General features: G+C 40.6%; 1 protein-coding gene across 17 annotated transcripts in view; it reads left to right on the forward strand.

Moving 5' to 3' along the window:
- The window catches only part of CCNY (cyclin Y), a 308,606-nt gene that overhangs the window by 264,558 nt on the left and 23,855 nt on the right, over window positions 1–20,193 (forward strand). For all 17 annotated transcript variants that reach the window (XM_054523222.2, XM_054523223.2, XM_054523221.2 and 14 more), the window contains 3 exons: window positions 875–910; window positions 4,893–4,950; window positions 5,044–5,163. In XM_054523222.2, the coding sequence (XP_054379197.1) occupies window positions 875–910; window positions 4,893–4,950; window positions 5,044–5,163 (214 nt within the window). The remainder of the gene's footprint in view (window positions 1–874; window positions 911–4,892; window positions 4,951–5,043; window positions 5,164–20,193) is intronic.

Below are 20,193 nucleotides of genomic sequence, written 5' to 3' on the forward strand. Positions count from 1 at the left end.
TCATTAGTAGGGGAATAGTTAAGTAAATTATTCGACAACCATATGAAGGAATATAATCAGCCATTTAAAATCATGTTTTTAATGATAAAAAAATGTTAACATGAAAAAAGTTAAAAGTAGGATGCAAACCTGTCTCCTTACACACATAATTTATAGAAAGCTATATATCTTAAGCTAATAGTTTTATTTGGGCAGAATATTTTTCTTACATTTTCTAAATATGTTCTCCAAAATTTCTACAGTGAATATATTTTCTAGTCAGAAAAAAATTGTTTTAGAAAAGAAAAAGTTCAGGGAAAGGGAATGTAATTGTTCATTATTTTAAAATGTAAAATAAAATTTTAAGGTAGTGCTACAAATAAAAGTTACAGTACCATTTCAGCAAGTGAATGAATAACTTGAGCAGATTGCCAAGAGGTTATTAAGGGAAAAATAGCAAACTTCTTGGGTGATATTCACATTTTTCTGGTAGTTATAAGGAAACCATGAATTTTTTAAACTAGTAGGTTATGAGTTGGAGATTTCTAAAGGTGTTTTCTTTATACCACCTATTTTTTACATAGTGCTTTTTTTTTTTCCCCACAAGTGAGGAAAGCTGAAAATTTCTGAATACAAAGAGCAGTTTGTTTCTAAATATCACTTGAAGTTCTTTTATTTCTAGAAGAGATGTAATAATTCCTGGGAATGAGTGCCAGATTGATTTACTCAGAAGAGAACATTTTCCTGATCAGTATTGTGAATGAGATAGGACTGTTCAGAAAGATTGTTAGGCTTTTACTTCTGTTTAAATATTTATGTTCAGACTGTGGCCAGGTAATGTGTAAGGTCTTGAATATGCTCATGGACACTGAACCTCTGCATTTTATTTTTACAGTGTCGCTCTTGCAATATATTATCACATCAAAAACAGGTATGTGGATGGTTGTGTGCTAAAAACATCATACATTATCTTCTGTTATGTTGTTCCTATTTTTTCATATTCTAGTTGCCTAAACCTTTGAATTATACTTTCTTAACTCATATTTTCATAGAATTTCTAAAGGTAGTATAATTTACTAAAACTTCCCAGGTAAGTGCTGAACTGCTTTAGAATCAGTGGAAACCAAATGAGCGTGGTTGAAACCAGCAAAACAGACAAAGCTTCTCAACGATGTTTGGCTTCCTTTTTCTTCTTTATTTTCTGTAAAATTTGTTTAAACATTCTGTCTTTTGTAAAATGTCATTTTAAAAGTTCACTGGGTGCAACTTTAACATGAAAAAATGTTTAATTTATAGTTTGAATTCAGTGGAGGCAATTTTGGTATAAATTTAGGCATGAACTATTTTAATATAGAAGCCCTCTCTGATGTAAGTGTATCTGGCAATAGTTGGTTAATTTTAAAAGTCAGTTAAAACAGGGAGTGAAAAAAAACTCTACCTTATACATTTTATTTCAACATAAAACATGTAAAAATACATTCATTTGCCAATTTTTAAAAATGCAACTTGAAGACATTTGCTTCAAGCACAGGACATTGATTGGAGAACCAAAATGTATTTCTTTCATAAGCCACAGCTATCATTAATTCATCCTTTCCAAGTTTTTTTTTTTTTTTTGTCAGTAGTGAGAAAGCTTGAGGACATTTACATAACAGATGAGTATAAAATCTTTCCAGTTTTGACCACACCTAATCTACAGCAAATTTATTTTTAGTGATTTCCTTTTATCGGATCTTTCCAAAGCGTCCTTCGTTTTCATGAGGACATAGCCACTCTCATGTAGTCATATTTCATGCATAATGTGACATTCATGTATGTTACATGAGTCTGCTAAGCACAGCTGGTGTGAACTAGTTTGGGAACAAGCAGAGCCACCACATGCTAAGTGCGTAGCTCAGCCGGTGGGAGCCCCACACGTTGTGTCTGTTTACAAAGTGTGGTTAGTCAGTGCAGGGGAGGTTGGATGACAGCTTCTAATGAACAGTATTGGAGAAAACACGAATATCCAGAAGCAGACACCTAGAAAGGGATTCTCTATGATCACTTATTTCCATACTGTAATTATGATTCATGGTTCTTTATGGTGCTTGAGAATTTTGGATTTAAGAACTTACAAAACAGTGCAACTTTGGAACTCTAAATCTTGAATTAGAGTAATGTATCAGTGAAAGTGTAGATTTTATCTTGTTGCCTATTTCTATACTAGTTCAAACTTTTTAAACTTGTAAGGCTTAAGAAACAGTGTAATCCCATTGATGAAGCTCAGTTGTGCTTTCAAGACAATTTTGCGTTAGAATCTCTAAGATATTTCTCAGTACTTACTTAGACTATGATGGATCCTGAAGTGAATGTAGCCAGAGCTGATAATAATAAGAGTTGGCTTTGTGAAGCACCTACTCTGACTGCTGTGGTCAGTTCTTTACATGCTTTAATAACAACTCCTTAAGGTGATACTGGTATCTTCATTTTACAGATAAAGAAATTGAGGCACAGAGAGATTAATTTGACTAAGATGATGCAACTAGTAAATTGGGGAATTGGGAAATGAATGCAATCTACCACTCAGACCGTTAATCATATTGCTCTCCTAGATTAATGGTGATAAATTGCACCAAAAGTAAGTGAGTGGAAGTAGAGAAAGTCCAGCTGAAAAATTGAGCATTTGTAAACAAGCAAGATTAATGTACAGATTGCCACCTGCATGTCTCTAGGTATGAGGAGGGATGCCCGTCTGCACACCTTCTCCTCGCTGTCATACTAGGCTGGCCTTTGGTGCTGGTGATAGACCTGTTAGCTTGATAAAGGTGGTATGGTGCTGTTCAGTTGGGACACACAGCTTTTAGAGGAAGTAAGGAAACAGTCTACTTCTCAGAGGATTCTCCAGAATCACCTTTCCTGAGTCTTCTTAGCTTGAGCTCTTAATTCTCATTTATATTTTTAGACTCTGTTCTCATTTTAAAAATTACTTCAGGCGAATGTTTCTCTAGGGTGCTGGATGTTTTCAGGGGCTCTCATTCTTCAGGAAAATTGAATGGGACTCAACTGCTGAGGAATGGGGTTCTGGGCCAGGTTCTATCTCTCCTGTAGCATCTTGAATACCTCAGAGGTTCAAGATTTGGTTTATTTGAAAACTCAGTAAATAAGGTGAGGGAATACACTGATTCTTTGTAGCCCAGGTCGGTATCAGAGTGTAACCACGTGCACCCAGAAGCTGCATTTTGCTCGCAGACTCCCTGCTGGGTTGAACCTTTCTTTCGCTTGGGTTGATCTGTGTCTGTGCTGCGTGTGTTCATGCAGGCAAATGTAAATGAGCACAGGTGTGAATGCCCAGAGCTTTAAAAATAATTGCTGTGGCCGAGCGCAGTGGCTTACGCCTGTAATCCCAGCACTTTGGGAGGCCTAGGCAGGCGGATCACAAGGTCTGGAGATCGAGACCATCCTGGCCAACATGCTGAAGCTCTCTCTCTACTAAAAATACAAAAATCAGCTGGGCTTGGTGGCGCGTGCTTGTAATCCCAGCTACAAGGGATATTGAGGCAGCCTCTATAAGGAGGCTGAGGCAGGAGAATTGCTTGAACCTGGGAGGTGGAGCTTGCAGTGAGCCGAGATTGCACCAGTGCACTCTAGCCTGGTGACAGAGCAAGACTCCGTCTCAAAAAATAATAATAATTGCTGTTGTGCAAATGTAGGAATGAAAATTGAGCTGTTTTGTTAAGTTCTTTCTCTTTTATTTTTACACAGATGGTAAATTTCTAAAGCAGAAATTGTAATGTTTGTCATGATAAGTGTATGTTAGGGACAGATCTGTAGCCTCCTGAAGTTCTGAAGCCTGACACTGAAGCACAGACTATGGAAATTACATGCAACTAGCCAAAAGCTGTCGTTTCCAAGTTTGGTTGTTTAAAGAAAATTTTTTAGGCAAAACTTAAATTTCATATAACAGATGAAAGTAGAGCTGTCACTGGTGAGGTACAGAGGGTCCCTGCAGAGCCCAGCGGCCCACGGCACTGTGTTCACAGTGAAAGCTACCTCTTTAAGTGGTTCTGTGCACATACCAGCCTGGTAAGAGCTAACTGTTCACATATAGGTTATTGACTAAAGACTTTTTATCTGTCACCTCTTGTTTTTCAGTATAAAATTGTGAAACTTAAATGACGTAGTGACGTTGCATGTTGTGAATAATCAGACTGATCTCTAGGATACATTGATATTCATTCTTACCCTGGCACTTCTTTCCTATCACCCACAGTATGGTGATGGCTTAAGCAGATCCATCAACCTTTGCTTGGAAATAAGATGTCAAATTTAAGTCATTTGCCTAGATTCGATTCATTTGAAAACTAAGAAAATTAAAATTAAATTTTTACTTAATTTAGCTAAGTGTGGTTTATAACCTTTATTTCCTTGGGCTATTTTAATCATAAGTGATTAAGTATTGCACCCAAGAAAAATCATTATTCATGAATAACCATTTAGCACTGACTTGTGTTTCTTGAAATAGTCGAATTGGCTGGGTGCAGTGGCTCACACCTGTAATCCCAGAACTTTGGGAGGACAAAGCAGGTGGATCTCCTGAGGTCAGGAGTTCGAGACCAGCCTGGCCAACATGGTGAAACCTTGTCTCTACTAAAAATACAAAAAAAAAAAAAATTAGCCGGGCATGGTGATGTGTGCCTGTAATCCCAGCTACTTGGAAGGCTGAAGCAGGAGAATCACTTGAACCCAGGAGGTGGAGGTTGCAGTGAGCTGAGATGGCACTGCTGCACTCCAGCCTGGGCAACAGAGTGAGACTCCGTATCCCCCCCCCCCCCCCCCCAAAAAAAAAGAGTCATTGAATTAAAATGTATTTTTGTTTTATTTGAATGACATTCTTGCAGAAAGTAAGTTTCATTTTCTGTTATTTTCCCTACCAGGGACCCAGATGGAAGGATGCTCTTAGATATTTTTGATGAAAATCTTCACCCTCTTTCGGTAATCTCCTCCGTGTGTTTCATGAGATGATTTAATTATTTCTCTTTTGCTCCAATCGGGAGATCAGTCATCTGAAAATATTTTCTTACCCAGAAATCCGAAGTGCCACCAGATTATGACAAACACAACCCAGAGCAGAAGCAGATTTACCGGTTCGTTCGGACGCTGTTCAGTGCTGCTCAGCTGACGGCTGAATGTGCCATCGTCACCCTGGTGAGTGCCCTCAGGATGGCCACACCCATCCCCAGCCGAGGTGGTCCAGGGCCCGTTCCTGTTACTCAGCGGAGTGAGGTTTGAGCAGGGAATCCTCACCAGGTTACCCTGTGGACACTGTGGCATAAGCTTCAGTGTTGTCATTCTCCTGGGAGAATAGAGGATAGATATCCCGGAAGAGAGTGTGAAGATTGTTCCGTAGCTCCCACCTAAAGTCATTTGTGAAATCACATTCAAATCCAGTAAATGCTGAAATTAAAAATGCGGGTAAGTAAAACAGTAGGGCTAAGGGAGTGGTCAGATGGCCAAGGTACTCCCTATATATGTCTAGGTTTCCTGGTGTTGATTCCCTACAAAGATTGTAATAATATTAGTAAGATATGAGGAATACATTCATCTTATATGAACACTTGTCTAGGAAGGAGTGTGTATATTCCTAGCTTCTGTTTTGTGACTTTTGAGTAAATGAGTCTAAAGGATATTCAGACAGTATGGAGGTAACGTGTATTTTAAGACTCAAGAAAAAGTAAAAATTTGTTTTTACAGCTGGGCTCCATGGCTCACGTCAGTAATTTCAGCACTTTGGGAGGCCAAGGTGGGAGGATCACTTGAGCCCAGGAGTTTGAGACCAGTCTGGACAACATAGTGAAACCCCGACTCTACAAAATTTAAACGTCAGCTGGGCATGGTGGCAAGTACCTGTGGTCCCAGCTACTTGGGAGGCTGAGGTGAAAAGATCACTTACGCCCAGGAGGTCAGGCTGCAGTGAGCTGTGATCATGCCACTGCACTGCAGCCCGAGGGGCAGAGCGAGACCCTGTCTCAAAAGAAAAAGTATTCTTACTCGGATTCTTAAAATGTTATGCACTATTTAGGTCAAATCTCACTTGGGAAATAGATTTAACAATGGAACCCTTTTTGTCACTGACCTTTTACATTGTGTGTAACTTAGATGAGAAATTAGCTTTGCCTGTGCATGAGCTATCCTGGAGATCAGAATACCATTTCCTGTAGTTTCTGAGAAGAGACAATTGTCTAGTAGAAGCTTTACAGGCGACCGAAGGACTCTTTGTGTCTCCGCCACATGAAGAGCTGTGTGCTCTGAGGCTAACTGAACAGAAACCCTGTTGGCTTGTTGCTCATTCATTCATCTGTTCATCTATTTGTTCATTCCTTCTCATTGAACTCACAGCCTGAAGGATAATAGAACAGACAATCAATCATTAAATGATTAGGAATGATTGCAGGTTCCTATGTCATAATTGTGAAATGTATGTATTGCCCAGCTTTGTTCCTCAAAGGGATTTTAAGTTCTAACCAAAACACGCAACAGGGCGACAGGGTTGAGATTTTTATGTAGGGAAATTGAGTGAAGGGAAAAGAAGATTAAGAAAAGCAGATGAAACCATAGGTGAAATTAGTACTAGAATACGTGCCATGAGGAAGGATTTATTTTGAAGTTGCTGTAGATGGAAAGTGGCGGGGATTTTTTCTACCTTTAATTCCTAAGAAAAATATGGCCTGGCTGTGAATGATAGTGCCTTCCTGGTCGGGGTTATTATTTAGCTTGAAGGATGTTCAGGGCCAGCATTTAAACCCCACACCTCACCCAGAATCTGCCTTGAGAGAACATCTAACAGGCATCCCTTGCTGCCCTCTGCATCACTCACCATAGGTGACAGGGCTGATTAGTTCATTTCTTTGGAGTAGTGTAGGACTGGCACTTTTCTTGTGAATAATTGTAACTATTGAAATCTTCATTTGTCCTATGAAATAGACTGGTGTTGACCAGGATACCAGTTTGCATGGGGGTCTTGTTGGTTGCAGCTGGAGAGGAGCAGCCTTGGAGGCCTTCGTGGTAGGTGCAGCCCTGCAGCCCATCCTCTGATCTCTGCTGTCTGCTGAGGCTCATCAGCCCAGCTGCCTGCTTGTGGGCAGAGGGCACAGAGATGTGTGCCTTGAGCAAGACTCTTGTAGGATCGTTCTTCCCTCCTCGTGTTCCCTAGAGTTAGAAACAGTCATTCAGGACAAGTCTGGCCTGGAGTTGACAGAGATGCATTCATTAAGCCCTTATTTTCACTGGGCATGTGTTTGGCATCTTGGCATGCTGCTCAGGAGGCAATGGGGGAGGAAGAGCAGTTGGCCCTGGCCCTGCTTCCCACACGGAGTAGGACTGCAGCCTGCTGTGGACAGAGAGCCTGCAGGCCCTTCAAACACCCAAACCTACTTCACCCAAAGCAAATATTTCACAGCTTAATCAACTTCCTTTTAAAAGAGTAACAATAACTTAGATGACTAAGTGTATTTTTTAGCCTCGTAGAATATGCTGAAAGCTCTCCTATGGATACTGCCACATGAGGAAATTTGAAAGGGAGTGAGGTAATTGATTTGCACCTTGATGAGTTATGTAGAGGCCTTTGTGGTGTTCCCGCAGCAGCTGGGGGAAGCCAGGCCTGCAGTGAAGTGGGCAGAAAGGCCTTGGCATCCAGCTGCCCCTCCACGAGGCCCTGCCCTTCCCTCAGGAGTCACCCAAGCTGACTGATCCTGAGAACCATGCGTGGCACCCACTTTAGTCTTATGCGGTAGTTTGACAACATGAAAAGCTCACCACCTGTCTGAACTGGGATCTTCTGTTGGAAGGATGAGAAAGCCAGAGGCCAAGGCAGAAGGAGATATATTGGAAGGTCCAGGCAGGTCTCGCATATCCCTTGTCCTGTAGGTCTGGAAGGACATCAGGCTGTAGAATGAGGCCCACTGCAGGTTTCTCTTCCTTTGGGCTGCTTCTCTCACCTTTGCGCACTGCTGTGGCTCTGGGGCCTTAATGTGCAGATCGGCTTTCTTGCTTCGGATGGGATGTGGCAGGACAGTATTAATAGCCTTCCCCACCCTTCATCACCTCTCCGTTTAAGGCCGCACACCCTCTAACCCAGTCTCCTCTTTCAATTTTGGAGAGGGGAGATTTTGACTGGCCCCAGTTCCTTTGGGGTCAGATGTTCATCTGTAGAAAATCAGTCATGACCCAGAGTTGAAGGAGCTTGGTCCTGCTCTTTTTTTCTCACTTTGCACGCTCCTCTGTTCAGAACCTGTGGTGGTTCCCATCTTCCTCAAGGGAAAACACAAAGCCCTTACGTGACTGACGGGGCCTAGCAAGATTAAGCCTCCCTTTCATCTCTGCCAAGCTGCCTCCACTGTCCTCAGTGTCGTGCTGCAGCTGCTCTGTTCCCTGGATGTACCGGACACACACCTGCCTCGGGACTTCTGCACCTCAGGACTTCCTCCACCCCTTGGCACCCAGCCCCCTCTGTCCCAGGTGTGTTTGAGATGCATTCTGCCCTCCTCCTCCCCATCTTTGCTCAAAGGGCACATCAGGGGGCTGTTGCCTGGCCACCATATCTGAAGTTGCAGCCTCCCTCCTGCACCGCACTCCCTGCTCATCACTTCCAGCTTTTTCTCCACGTGCTTATCACCTGTCAGCATGCTTTAGGTTGAAGTCATTAATTTTATTGTTTTGTCAGTAAGCCCCATGAGTAAGAAATGTCTTGTCTTTTTGTCCATTTGGTTTACTACAATACGACCAACATCTGGAACGCAGCCCAGCTCATAATAAATGCTCAGTAAGTATTTGTTGAACATGTAGTGAGCACAGTAATAACTGCCTGCTGGTTGAAGTACATGGTGGTGATGTGCCTGAAACATAAGGATCATTTAATACCTATTCATTATCTTCCCCTGCCCCAGTAGTTTTAGAACATTTGACACATTTCATTGCATTGCTTAACCTTTTTTTTTTTTTTTGAGATGGAGTCTCACTTTGTTGCTCAGGCTGGAGTACAGTGGTACAATCTCAGCTCACTGCACCCTGCACCTCCCAGGTTCAAACGATTCTCCTGCCTCAGCCTTCTGAGTAGCTGGGATTACAGGCTTGCGCCACCATGCCCTGCTAATTTTTTTTGGATTTTTAGTAGAGAAGGGGGTTTCACCATGTTGGCCAGGCTGGTCACTCCTGACCTCAAATGATCTGCCCACTTCAGCCTCCCAAAGTTCTGAGATTACAGGCGTGCACCACCACACCCAGCCCTGCTTAAGCTTTCTGAAGGGACAGAAGCAAACTCGTCAACTTCGGGGACATCACTCAGCTGAACCTTGATTGAGCATTCCGTGTGAGGTTAGTTCTGTCTGCAGAGCCATGGCAATGGGAGAGGGAGAAAAAGAGGAAGTTGGTGATTGATGGAGGGATTCAGGCATAAGGGAAGGGGAACCAAGAAGAGATCGAGGTGGCAAAGTGACAGCTGACCAGACAGGAGGGGGTGTGGTCCCTTTCTTTATTTCCTATTTTTTAATAGCTTTATTGGGACATATTTTATATACCATACAATTCAGCCATTTAAAGTGAGCATTTCAGTGGGTTTTAGTACATTGTACAACCATCACTACAACCTAATTTCAGAATATTCCCTTCACTCCATAGAGAAACCCCTTACCCTTTGGCATTCACTCCACATTCTTAGCCTCCACCCAGGCCCAGGAAACCACTAATCAAATTTCTATCTCGTTTGCCTATTCTGAACATTTCATATCAATAGTATCTCATATGATAGTTCATGATTGGCTTCTTTTACTTAGCGTATGTTTTCGGGATTCATCCACATTGTAGCATGTATAGTATGTCCTTTTTTATTGCAAATAATATTCCATTGAATGGAGATACATATATATAATATATGTATGTTGTATATGTGTATATGTATACATGTATACATATACGTGTATATGTATATGTATAACATGTATATGTGAGTATACATATATGTATGTTATACATATATACATATACACATATACGTATATGTTATACGTATACACGTATATACGTGTATGTTATACGTATACACGTATACACGTATATACGTGTATGTTATACGTATACACGTATGTATATACGTATATGTATATACACGTATATACATGTATATATGTATACGTATAACATGTACTTATATATGTATAACATATACGTATATATGTATAATATACATATATAATATACATGTATGTAATATACATATATACATATATAATATACATATATATAATATACATATATAATATATATATATATATAAATAAAATACATATATATGCCACAGCCCTAATCCCTGTTGGAGTGAACAAAGGAGGATGAACGCGAGAATAAAGACAAAGACAAAAGAATGTATTTGGAAGAAGGGGTCAGGGGGCTCCTTGCTTTTAGTGAACAAGGGCCCAGAGCTTCTATAGCCCTTCGTATTTATTGAGTAAAGGAGATACGGAGAAGGGGGTGGTTGTCAGTCAGCTGCTTGACTTAGTGCAGGCCTGCACAGCTGCATTCTCTGAACAGTAGTCTCTAGATGTTCCAGTAGATAACCTCAAGGAGCATGGCACCAGGGAGTGATTACACTCAGCAAACCTTCTGGTGGCAGGTGCAGTTGTGAGTTTGCCCACATCCTGCATTCATGATTAACAGTTTGCTGTTTGATCATATAGCCTCCAGTGGAATGCTGAGTTGGTCACAACCCACAGGCTTTTGGCTCTCTCTCTCTCTCTATGTATATGTATATGTATATGTATATGTATATGTATATGTATATGTATATGTATATGTATATGTATGAGAGACAGAGTGAGTGTTGGCCCTTCTTGTACAAGGGTTTTGCACCTGAAGATTCAGCCAACTGCAAATTGAAAATGTGGTTAGGCCTGTGATGGTTGCATCTGTGCTGAACATGTACAGAATTTTCTTCTTGTCATTATTCCCTAAACCAAACAGTATAACCACAATTTACCTAGCATTTACCTTGTATTAGGTATTATAACTCATGTAGAGATGTTTTAAGTATACAAGATGATGTGCATAGGTTATATGGAAATGGCTCTGCCATTTTATATCAGGGACTTGAGCATCCTCAGATTTTAGTATCTGCAGGGGGCCTTGGAACCAACCTTCCACAGATGCTGAGGGTCGCTGTACTTGATGCTGAGGGTCGCTCTACTTCATTTTGTTTACTCATTCATCAGTTGGTGGACATTTAACTTGTTTCTACTTTCTGGCTATTATGAATACTGCTGCTATGAACATAAGTTTGTGATAAGATTTGTATAAGTTTGTGATGTAGTTTGGCTGTGTCCCTACCCAAATCTCATCTTAAATTGTATGTCTCATAACTCCCATTATTGTGGGAGGGACCTGGTGGGAGATAACTGAAACATGGCAGCAGTTTCCCCCATACTGTTCTTGTGGGTAGTGAATAAGTATTAAGAGATCTGATGGGTTTATCAGGGGTTTCCATTTTTGCATCCTTCTTATTTTCTCTTGCTGGCACCATGTAAGAAGTGCCTTTCACCCTCCGCCATGATTCTAAGGCCTCCCCAGCCATGTGGAATTGCAAGTCCAATTAAACCTCTTTTTTTTTTCCCAGTCTCGGATATGTCTTTATCATCAGTGTGAAAATGGACTAGTACAGTAAATTGGTAGCAGTAGAATGGGGTACTGCTGAAAAGATACCCAAAAATATGGAAGTGACTTTAGAACTGGGTAACAGGCAGAGATTGGAACAGTTTGAAAGGCTCAGAAGAACACAGGAAAATGTGGGAAAATTTGGAACTTCCTAGAGACTTGTTGAATGGCTTTGCCCAAAGTGGTGATAGCAATATGGACAATAAGGTTCAGGCTGAGGTGGCCTTAGATGGAGATGAGGAACTTGTTGGGAACTGAAGCAAAGGTGACTTGTTATGTTTTAGCAAGGAAACTGGTGGCATTTTGTCCCTGCAATAGAGATTTGTGGAACTTTGAACTTGAGAGATGATTTAGGGTGTCTGGTGGAAGAAATTTCCAAGCAGCAAAGCATTCAAGAGGTGACTTGGGTGCTGTTAAAGGCATTCAGTTTTATAAGGGAAGCAGAGCATAAAACTTCACAAAATTTGCAGCCTGACAATCTGATAGAAAAGAAACACCATTTTCTGAGGAGAAATTCATGCAGGCTGCAGAAATTTGCAGGAGAGAATGTTAATCCCCAAGACAATGGGGAAAATGTCTCCAGGGCATGTCAGAGGTTTTCAGGGCAACCCCTCCCATCACAGGCCTGGAGGTCTAGGAGAAAAGCGTTTTGTAGCCTGGGCCTAGGGTTCCTGTGCTATGTGCAGTCTAGGGACTTGGTGCCCTGCGTCCCAGCCACTCCAGTCGTAACTAAAAGGGGCCAAGGCACAGCTCGGGCTGTTGCTTCAGAGGGTGGAAGCCCCAAGCCTTGGCACCTTCTGTGTGACATTGAGCCTGCAGGTGTCCAGAAGTCAAGAATTGAGGTTTGCCTAGGTTTCAGAAGATGTATGGAAATGCCTGGATGTCCAGGCAAAAGTTTGCTTCAGGGCGGGGCCCTCATGGAGAACCTCTGCCAGGACCATGTGGAAGGGAAATGTGGGGTCAGAGCCCCCACCCAGAGTCCCTGCTGGGACACTGCCTAGTGGAGCTGTGAGAAGAGGACCACCATCCTCCAGACCCCAGAATGGTAGATCCACCAGCAGCTTGCACCATGCAACTGGAAAAATTGCAGACACTCAATGCCAGCCTGTGAAAGCAGCCAGGAGGGGGGCTATTCCTTGCAAAACCACAGGGGTGGAGCTGCCCAAGACTGTCAGAACCCACCTTTTTGATCAGCGTGACCTGGAGTCAAAGGAGATCATTTTAGAGCTTTAAAATTTGATTGCCCTGCTGGATTTCAGGCTTGCTTGGGCCCTGTAACTTCTTTGTTTTGGCCAATTTTTCTCCTTTGGAGTGGCTGTATTTACCCATTATCTGTACCCCCATTGTATCTAGGAAGTAACTAGCTTGCTTTTGATTTTTCAGGCTCATAGGTGGAAGGGGCTTGCCTTGTCTCAGATGAGACTTTGGACTGTGGATTTTTGAGTTAATGCTGAAATGAGGGACTATTAGGAAGGCATGATTGGTTTTGAAATGTGAGGACATGAGATTTGGGAGGGCCCGGGGTGGAATGATATGGTTTGGCTGTGTCCCCACCAAGATCTCATTTTGAATTGTATCTCCCATAATTCCCCTTGTTGTGGGAGGGACCTGGTGGGAGATAATCGAATCATGGCACTGGTTTCCCCCATTCTGTTCTCGTGGTAGTGAATGAGTCTTACAAGATCTGATGGTTTTATAAGGGGAAACTCCTTTCCCTTGGCTCTCATTCTCTCTCTGCCTGCTGCCATCCATGTAAGACATGACCTGCTCCTCTTTGCCTTCCTCCATGATTGTGAGGCTTCCCCAGCCATGTGGAACTGTAAGTTCAATTAAACCTTCTTTCTTTTGTAGATTGCCCAGTCTCAGGTATGTCTTTATCAGCAGCATGAAAATGGACTGATACAGTTTATATGTGGGCATATGTCTTCATTTCTTTTGGTGTGTATCTAGAAGTGGAATTGCTGGGTCATATGGTAACTCTGTTTTGAGGAACAGCAGATTGACTGTTTTTCCAAGTGACTGCACAATTTCAGATTTCCTTTGGCAACATAATGAGATTTTCAGTTTCTCCACATCGCATCCTTATCGATGCTTGTTAGTGTCTGTCTTTTTCATGTTAGCCATTCTATTGGGTTTGAAGGGTTAGGTCATTGTTTTTATTTGCATTTCCCTGAGGATTAATGATGGTTGAGCATCTTTTCATGTGTTTATTGACTACTTGTATGTTTTCTTTGGAGAAGTATCTATTTACATTCTTTGCCCATTTTAAGAACGGGTTGTCTTTTGGTTGTTGCATTACAGGAGTTCTTTATATGTTCTGGATACAAGTCCTTTGTCAGGTATATGATTCACACACATTTTCTTGTCTGTTTTGTCATTTCTTTTTTGTAATGGTATCAGTTTGCAACTTAGGTTTTTATTTTCACGAAGCCCAATGTATTTCTTTTGTCACTTGTGCTTTTCTAAGATCATTGCATAACCCATGGTCATGATGATTTACCACTATATCTTCCTTTAGGAGTTTTATAAATGTAGCTCTTACATTTAGGTCTATCATTCATTTTGAGCTAATTTTTGTGAGTTAGGGGTCCACATTCGTTCTATCCTTTCCCCATTGAACTGTCTTGTCACCCTTGTCAAAAATCACTTGACCGTAAACATGAAGGTTTATTTCTGGGTTTTCAATTTTGTTCCATTTATCTATATGTATATCCTTATATCAGTACTACACTGTCTTGATTACCATAGATTTGAAGTTGAAATTGGAAAGTATGAGTCTCCAGCTTTTTCTCTGTCAGTGTTGTTTTGGCCATGCCATCCATGATCCTTGCATTTCCCTATGAACATTAGAATTAGCTTGTCAATTTCTGTCAGCACCCACCACCTCAAAAATTTTGGGATTTTACTAGGAATTGCATTGAATATGTAGATCAGTTTGGGAAGTATTGCAGTCTTAGCAATATTAAGCATTCAAATCTCTTCTAACATGGAATATCTTTCTGTTTATTTAGATTTTCTTTCATTTTGTCAACGTTTTTCTATAGTTTTCAGTATACAAATCTTATACTTCTTTTGTTAAATTTATTCCTAGGGGCCGGGTACGGTGGCTCACGCCTGTAATCCCAGCAATTTGGGAGGCTGAGGAGGGCAGGTCACGAGGTTAGGAGATCGAGACCATCCTGGCCAATATGGTGAAACCCCGTCTCTACTAAAAACACAAAAATTAGCTGGGTGTGGTGACATGCACCTGTAGTCCCAGCTACTCGGGAGGCTGAGGCAGGAGAATCGCTTGAACCTGGGAGGCAGAGGTTGCAGTGAGCCAAGATTGCGCCACTGCACTCCAGCCTGGTGACAGAGTGAGACTCTGTCTCAAACAAAAAAGAAAAGAAAATTTATTCCTAAGTATTTAACTTTTTTCATGCTGTTATAAATTGAATTGTTTTCTTAATTTCATTTTTGGTGGTTTACTGCTAGACTATAGATATACAATTTATTTTTATAGATTGATCTTGTACCCTGCCACATTGCTGAATTCATTTATTGTAATAATTTTTTTAGTAGAGTCTTTAGAATGTTACATGGGAAGATCACCTGCAAATAGAGATAGTTTTACTTCTTCCTTTTCATTATGGATGCCTTTTATTTAGTTTTCTTGGCTAGTTGCCACAGTTAGTACCTCTAGTAAAGTGTTGAATAGAAGTATCACGAGTGCACATCCTTGTCTTGTTATTGATATTAGGTGTGAAGCTTTCCATTCTTCTCCATTAAATATTGCTGTGTGCTGTGAGTTTTTTGTAGATGTCCTTTTTCAGACTGAGGAAGTTTCCTTGTATTCTTAATTTGTGTAGTGTTTTTATTTTGAAAGGGTATTAGATTCTGTTAAATGCTTTTCTGCATCTATTGTGATTGATTGTGTAGTTTTTGTCTTTTGTTCTATTAGTATGTTAAATCAACCCTGCATTCCTGGGATAATTCCCAGTTGGTCACAGTTTATAATTATTTTTATATGTCGCTGGACTCAGTTTGCTAGTCTTCTGTTGATAATTACATCCATATTTGTAAGGAATTTGGTCTTGTGATAGCTTTGGTTTTGGTATCAGGGTAATAGTAGCCTCATAGAACAAATTGAGAAATATTCCTTCTACTTTTTTTTTTTTTTGAGGAGTTGGTGAAAGATTGATATTCTCATTTAAATGTTTGGTAGAATTTATCACTGAAGCCGTGTTGGTCAAGGTTTTTCTCTGTTGGAAGTTTCTACATTACTAATCAGTCTCTTTGCTTGTTTCTTATAGGTCTATTCAGGTTATCTCTTCTTGAGTCAGTTGCAGTAGTTTGTGTTTCTCTAGGAATTTGTCCATTTCATCAGCATTACCCAATTTGTTGTCATGCAGTTGTTCCACAGTATTCCTTTATGATTCTTTTTATTTCTGTAAAGTCTATAATGTCCCCTGTTTTGTTTCTGATTTTACTCATTTGAGCCATCTCTCTTTTTCTTGGTTGGTCTACCTTCAGATTTTTGAATTTTGTTGTTTTTTTCAAGGAATCGACTTTCAGTTTCATTGATTTTCTCTCGTTTTAGTATTTCTATTTCATTTCTTTCCACTTTAATCTCGATTACTTCCTTCCTTCTACTTACTTTAGTTTCAGTTTGCTCTTCTAGTTGCTTAATGTGGAAAGTTAGGTTATTGATTTGAGATTTTTTTTTAATACAGGCATCTACAGTTATGAATTTCTAAGCTTTAGTTGCATTGCATAAGTTTTGCTGGGTTATACTTTCATTTCCATAGATGTATTTTTTAATAAACTTTTGTTTTAAATTAGTTTTAGATTTACATAAAAATTGTGAAGAAAGCAGAGTTCCTATAAATCCCACATCCAGTTTATTTTTAACATCTATAATATTATAAAATTATATGATATAATGTACATAATTTAGTATCTTAGTGTGATCTATTTGTTACACTTAATGAACTGATACTGGTATATTATTATTCTAACTATTATTTTTGCGACGGATCTCATTCTGTTGCCCTGGCTAGAGTGCATTGGCACCATTCATGGCTCTCTGCAGCCTCAAACTCCTGTGCTCAAGTGATCCTGTCCCTGCAGCCTCCTGAGTAGCTGGAACTACAGCTGTGCACCTTCATACTTGCTTAATTTTTAAAAATATTTTGTAGAGACTGGGTCTTGCTGTGTTGCCCAGGCCGGCTTTGAACTCCTGTCCTCAAGTGACTCTTCCTCCTCGGCCTCCCAGAGTGCTAGGATTACAGGTGTGAGCCACCATACCTGCCCATATATTATTATTAACTGAAGTTCATTTTTACTCCAGTTAACTTAGTTTCTACCCAGCATCCCTTTTCTTCTTTAGGATCCCATCCAAGACACCATCTTGTATCTAGTTGTCATTACCCAGCATCCCTTTTCTTCTTTAGGATCCCATCCAGGACACCATGTTGTATCTAGTTGTCATTATCCAGCATCCCTTTTCTTCTTTAGGATCCCATCCGGGACACCATATTGTATCTAGTTGTCATTATCCAGCATCCCTTTTCTTCTTTAGGATCCCATCCAGGACACCATATTGTATCTAGTTGTCGTTACCCAGCATCCTTTTTTTTCTTTAGGCTCCCATCCAGGACACCATATTGTATCTAGTTGTCATTACCTGGCATCCCTTTTCTTCTTTAGGATCCCATCCAGGACACCATATTGTATCTAGTTGCTGTGTCTCCCTAGTCTCCTCTTGGCTGTGATAGTTTCTCAGGCTTTCCTTGTTTTTGATGATCTTGACAGTTTTGAGGAGTGCTGGCTAGTTTTTTTGTAGAATGTCTCTAACTTGGGATTTGTCTGATGTTTTTGTCATGATTAGACTGGGATTATATGTTTTTTTGGAAGAAAATAACAAAGGTAAAGCACCATTTTTATCACATCACATCAAAGATACATTTGATCAACATGACTCATGACTATTGATGATAACCTTGATCCGTGGCTGAGGTTGTGTTTGTCAGGTTTCTCTGCTTTGTAGTCACTCTTTTTCTCTACTTTCTGTACTGTGTATCCTTGGAATGAGGTCACTCTGTGCAACCCACACTTATGCAGGCAGTTGTGTTCCACCTCCCTAGGTGATGCATTCTGAGAAGAGTGCTTGTTATATCAGCCTGTCAGGACCACTGGTCATGCCAAGTGGGGTTGGGTCTCAGCCTGGGGAGGCCTTGGCAGGGCCCAGCCATTGCTGCATGGCTGTCCGATGCCTGCCATTCAACCCCTGAACTGCAGCCTCCAAATCCCTTCTCAGAGTCTGGTGCTCTGATGGTGAAGTGACTGTAGAATCAATTGAGTCTGACCCTGAAAGACTTCCTTTATGGGTCACTTTTAATAGATTCTGAGGAATTCAAAAGCTGTTATTCAGGTGGCATCTATTCAGTGATGAGTCCAGACATATTCAGTTGTTCCTCCAATTGCTAGCAAATAACAAGTGGTGGTCAAGTCACTAGTTATCTAAACTTAGTGACAGGGAGTCTAAGAGTTGCCATGCTTATGCAAATTCAGTAAAGTTAAAGGCAAGTGCAATACAAATTATGTTCATCTTAGCGCACACCACTGCCCAGGATTTCATAAACAGATACCTCAACTTGTTAGATGTACTCTTTAACATCTGTTTCATTTTTTAAAAAATTTCAGTAAAGAATGCTGTTCATAATCTTGTATATTTGTTTAAAATCCCACTAATCGGGTGCAGCCTGCCATTTGTAAAATACTGTGTGTGTTGGGAGTCCTCAAGACCACCTCAGGTTTGATTATTCACTAAAAGGACTCACAGGACCCAGCATATAGTTCTACAGCTATGACATATTACAATGTCAGGGTACAATGCAAAATCAGCAAAAAGGGGAGGGCCCGTGGGTCGAAGTCTGAAGGAAAGAGTCCTCTCCCACTGGAGTCATACAGGACACAGTTGATCCCCCAGAAATGAGCTGTAACAATACGGTCATGTGCCACATAATGGTGTTTCAGTCAACGATGGACCACATATATGACATTTGTCCGGAAGATTATAGTGGAGCTCAGAAATTCCTGTCGCCTAGTGACGTCATAACATCCTAGCGTATCCTAGGTTTCACGTGTTTGTGGTGATACTGATATAAGCAAACCTGTGCTGTCAGACATGTAAAAGTCTAGCATGTGCACGGTACATATAATACTTGATAATAAACGACTCTGTTACTGTTTTATGTGTTTACTATACTTTTTATTCTTACTTTAGAATGTACTCCTACTTATTTTTTAAAAAAAAGTTAACTGTGAAACAGCCTTAGGCAGGTCCTTCAAGAGGTGTTCTGGAAGCAGTCAGGAGACCACTGCTTTGTGTGTATTATTGCCTCTGGAGACCTGGCAGTGGGGCAAGATGTGGAGGCAGAAAACAGCGATATTGATCATCCTCACTCTGTGTAGGTCTAGGCTAATGTGTGTTGATGTCTTAGTTTTTAACAAAAAGTTTAGAAATTAAAAACTAACTTAAATATAAAATAGCTTGTAGAGTAAGGATATAAAGAGAGAAAATATTTTTGTACAGCTGTATAATGTATGTTTTTATCTAAGCGTTATTACAAAAGAGTCCAAAGTTTAAAAATTTTTTAAAGTTTATAAAGTTACAGTAAGCTAAGGTTAATTTATTATTACAGAAAATCTTTTTCATAAATTTAATAGAGCCTAAATGTACAGCATTTATCAAGTCCACAGTAGTGTACAGTAATGCCCTAGGATTCACATTCACTCACCACTCACTCACTTATCCAGAGCAACTTCCAGTCCTGCAAGCTCCATTTACTGTAAGTGCACTGTACAGGTGGACCATTTTTATCTTCAATACCATATTTTTATGGTACTTTGTCTTTGTTTAGATATATTTAGATATATAAATACTCATCATTGTGTTCCAGTTACCAACAGTATTCAGTACAGTCACATGCTATACAGGTTTGCAGTCTTGGAGCAATAGGTCATACCACACAGCCTAGGTTAATAGTAGGCCGTAGCACCTGCTTTTGTGTAAGTGCACTCTGGTATTCCCACAAGGATTGAATTGCCTAATGAAGCATTTTTCAGAATGTACCCATTGTTAAATGACGTATAACTATACTTCTAAGATGTTGTCCACCAGCAAAGCCCATTAGAGACAGCACCCAAGGTTTGTGTTGAGTATTGGTTATGCAGACATCCTCTGTTTAGCACATATCAAAATTCCAGAGTCCCAGAAGGAAAGCAGGCTCAGCATAAACCACCTTGTTTGTACACCTTGTGTGCATAGTGAGCTGCTCTTAACCTGTCCTGGGAATGCTAGGAGCCCTCCTGAAATGGACACTCTTCAAATGCCAACTGAGGTCAGCCCCAGAAGCAGCCTGTTCTGAGCATGGCAGTCTCAGGCTTGCTGTGTTCACTCTTTGCTGCACACTGTGCTGTTTTGTTCTTTCTCTTCTGCTTATATACATTTTTAGATAGATGATCAGGATCATTTCCTGGGCTGCAAAGGCCTGC

This window comes from Pongo abelii, chromosome 8 (genome assembly GCF_028885655.2).
Source record: "Pongo abelii isolate AG06213 chromosome 8, NHGRI_mPonAbe1-v2.0_pri, whole genome shotgun sequence".
Classification (NCBI taxonomy): Eukaryota; Metazoa; Chordata; class Mammalia; order Primates; family Hominidae; genus Pongo; species Pongo abelii.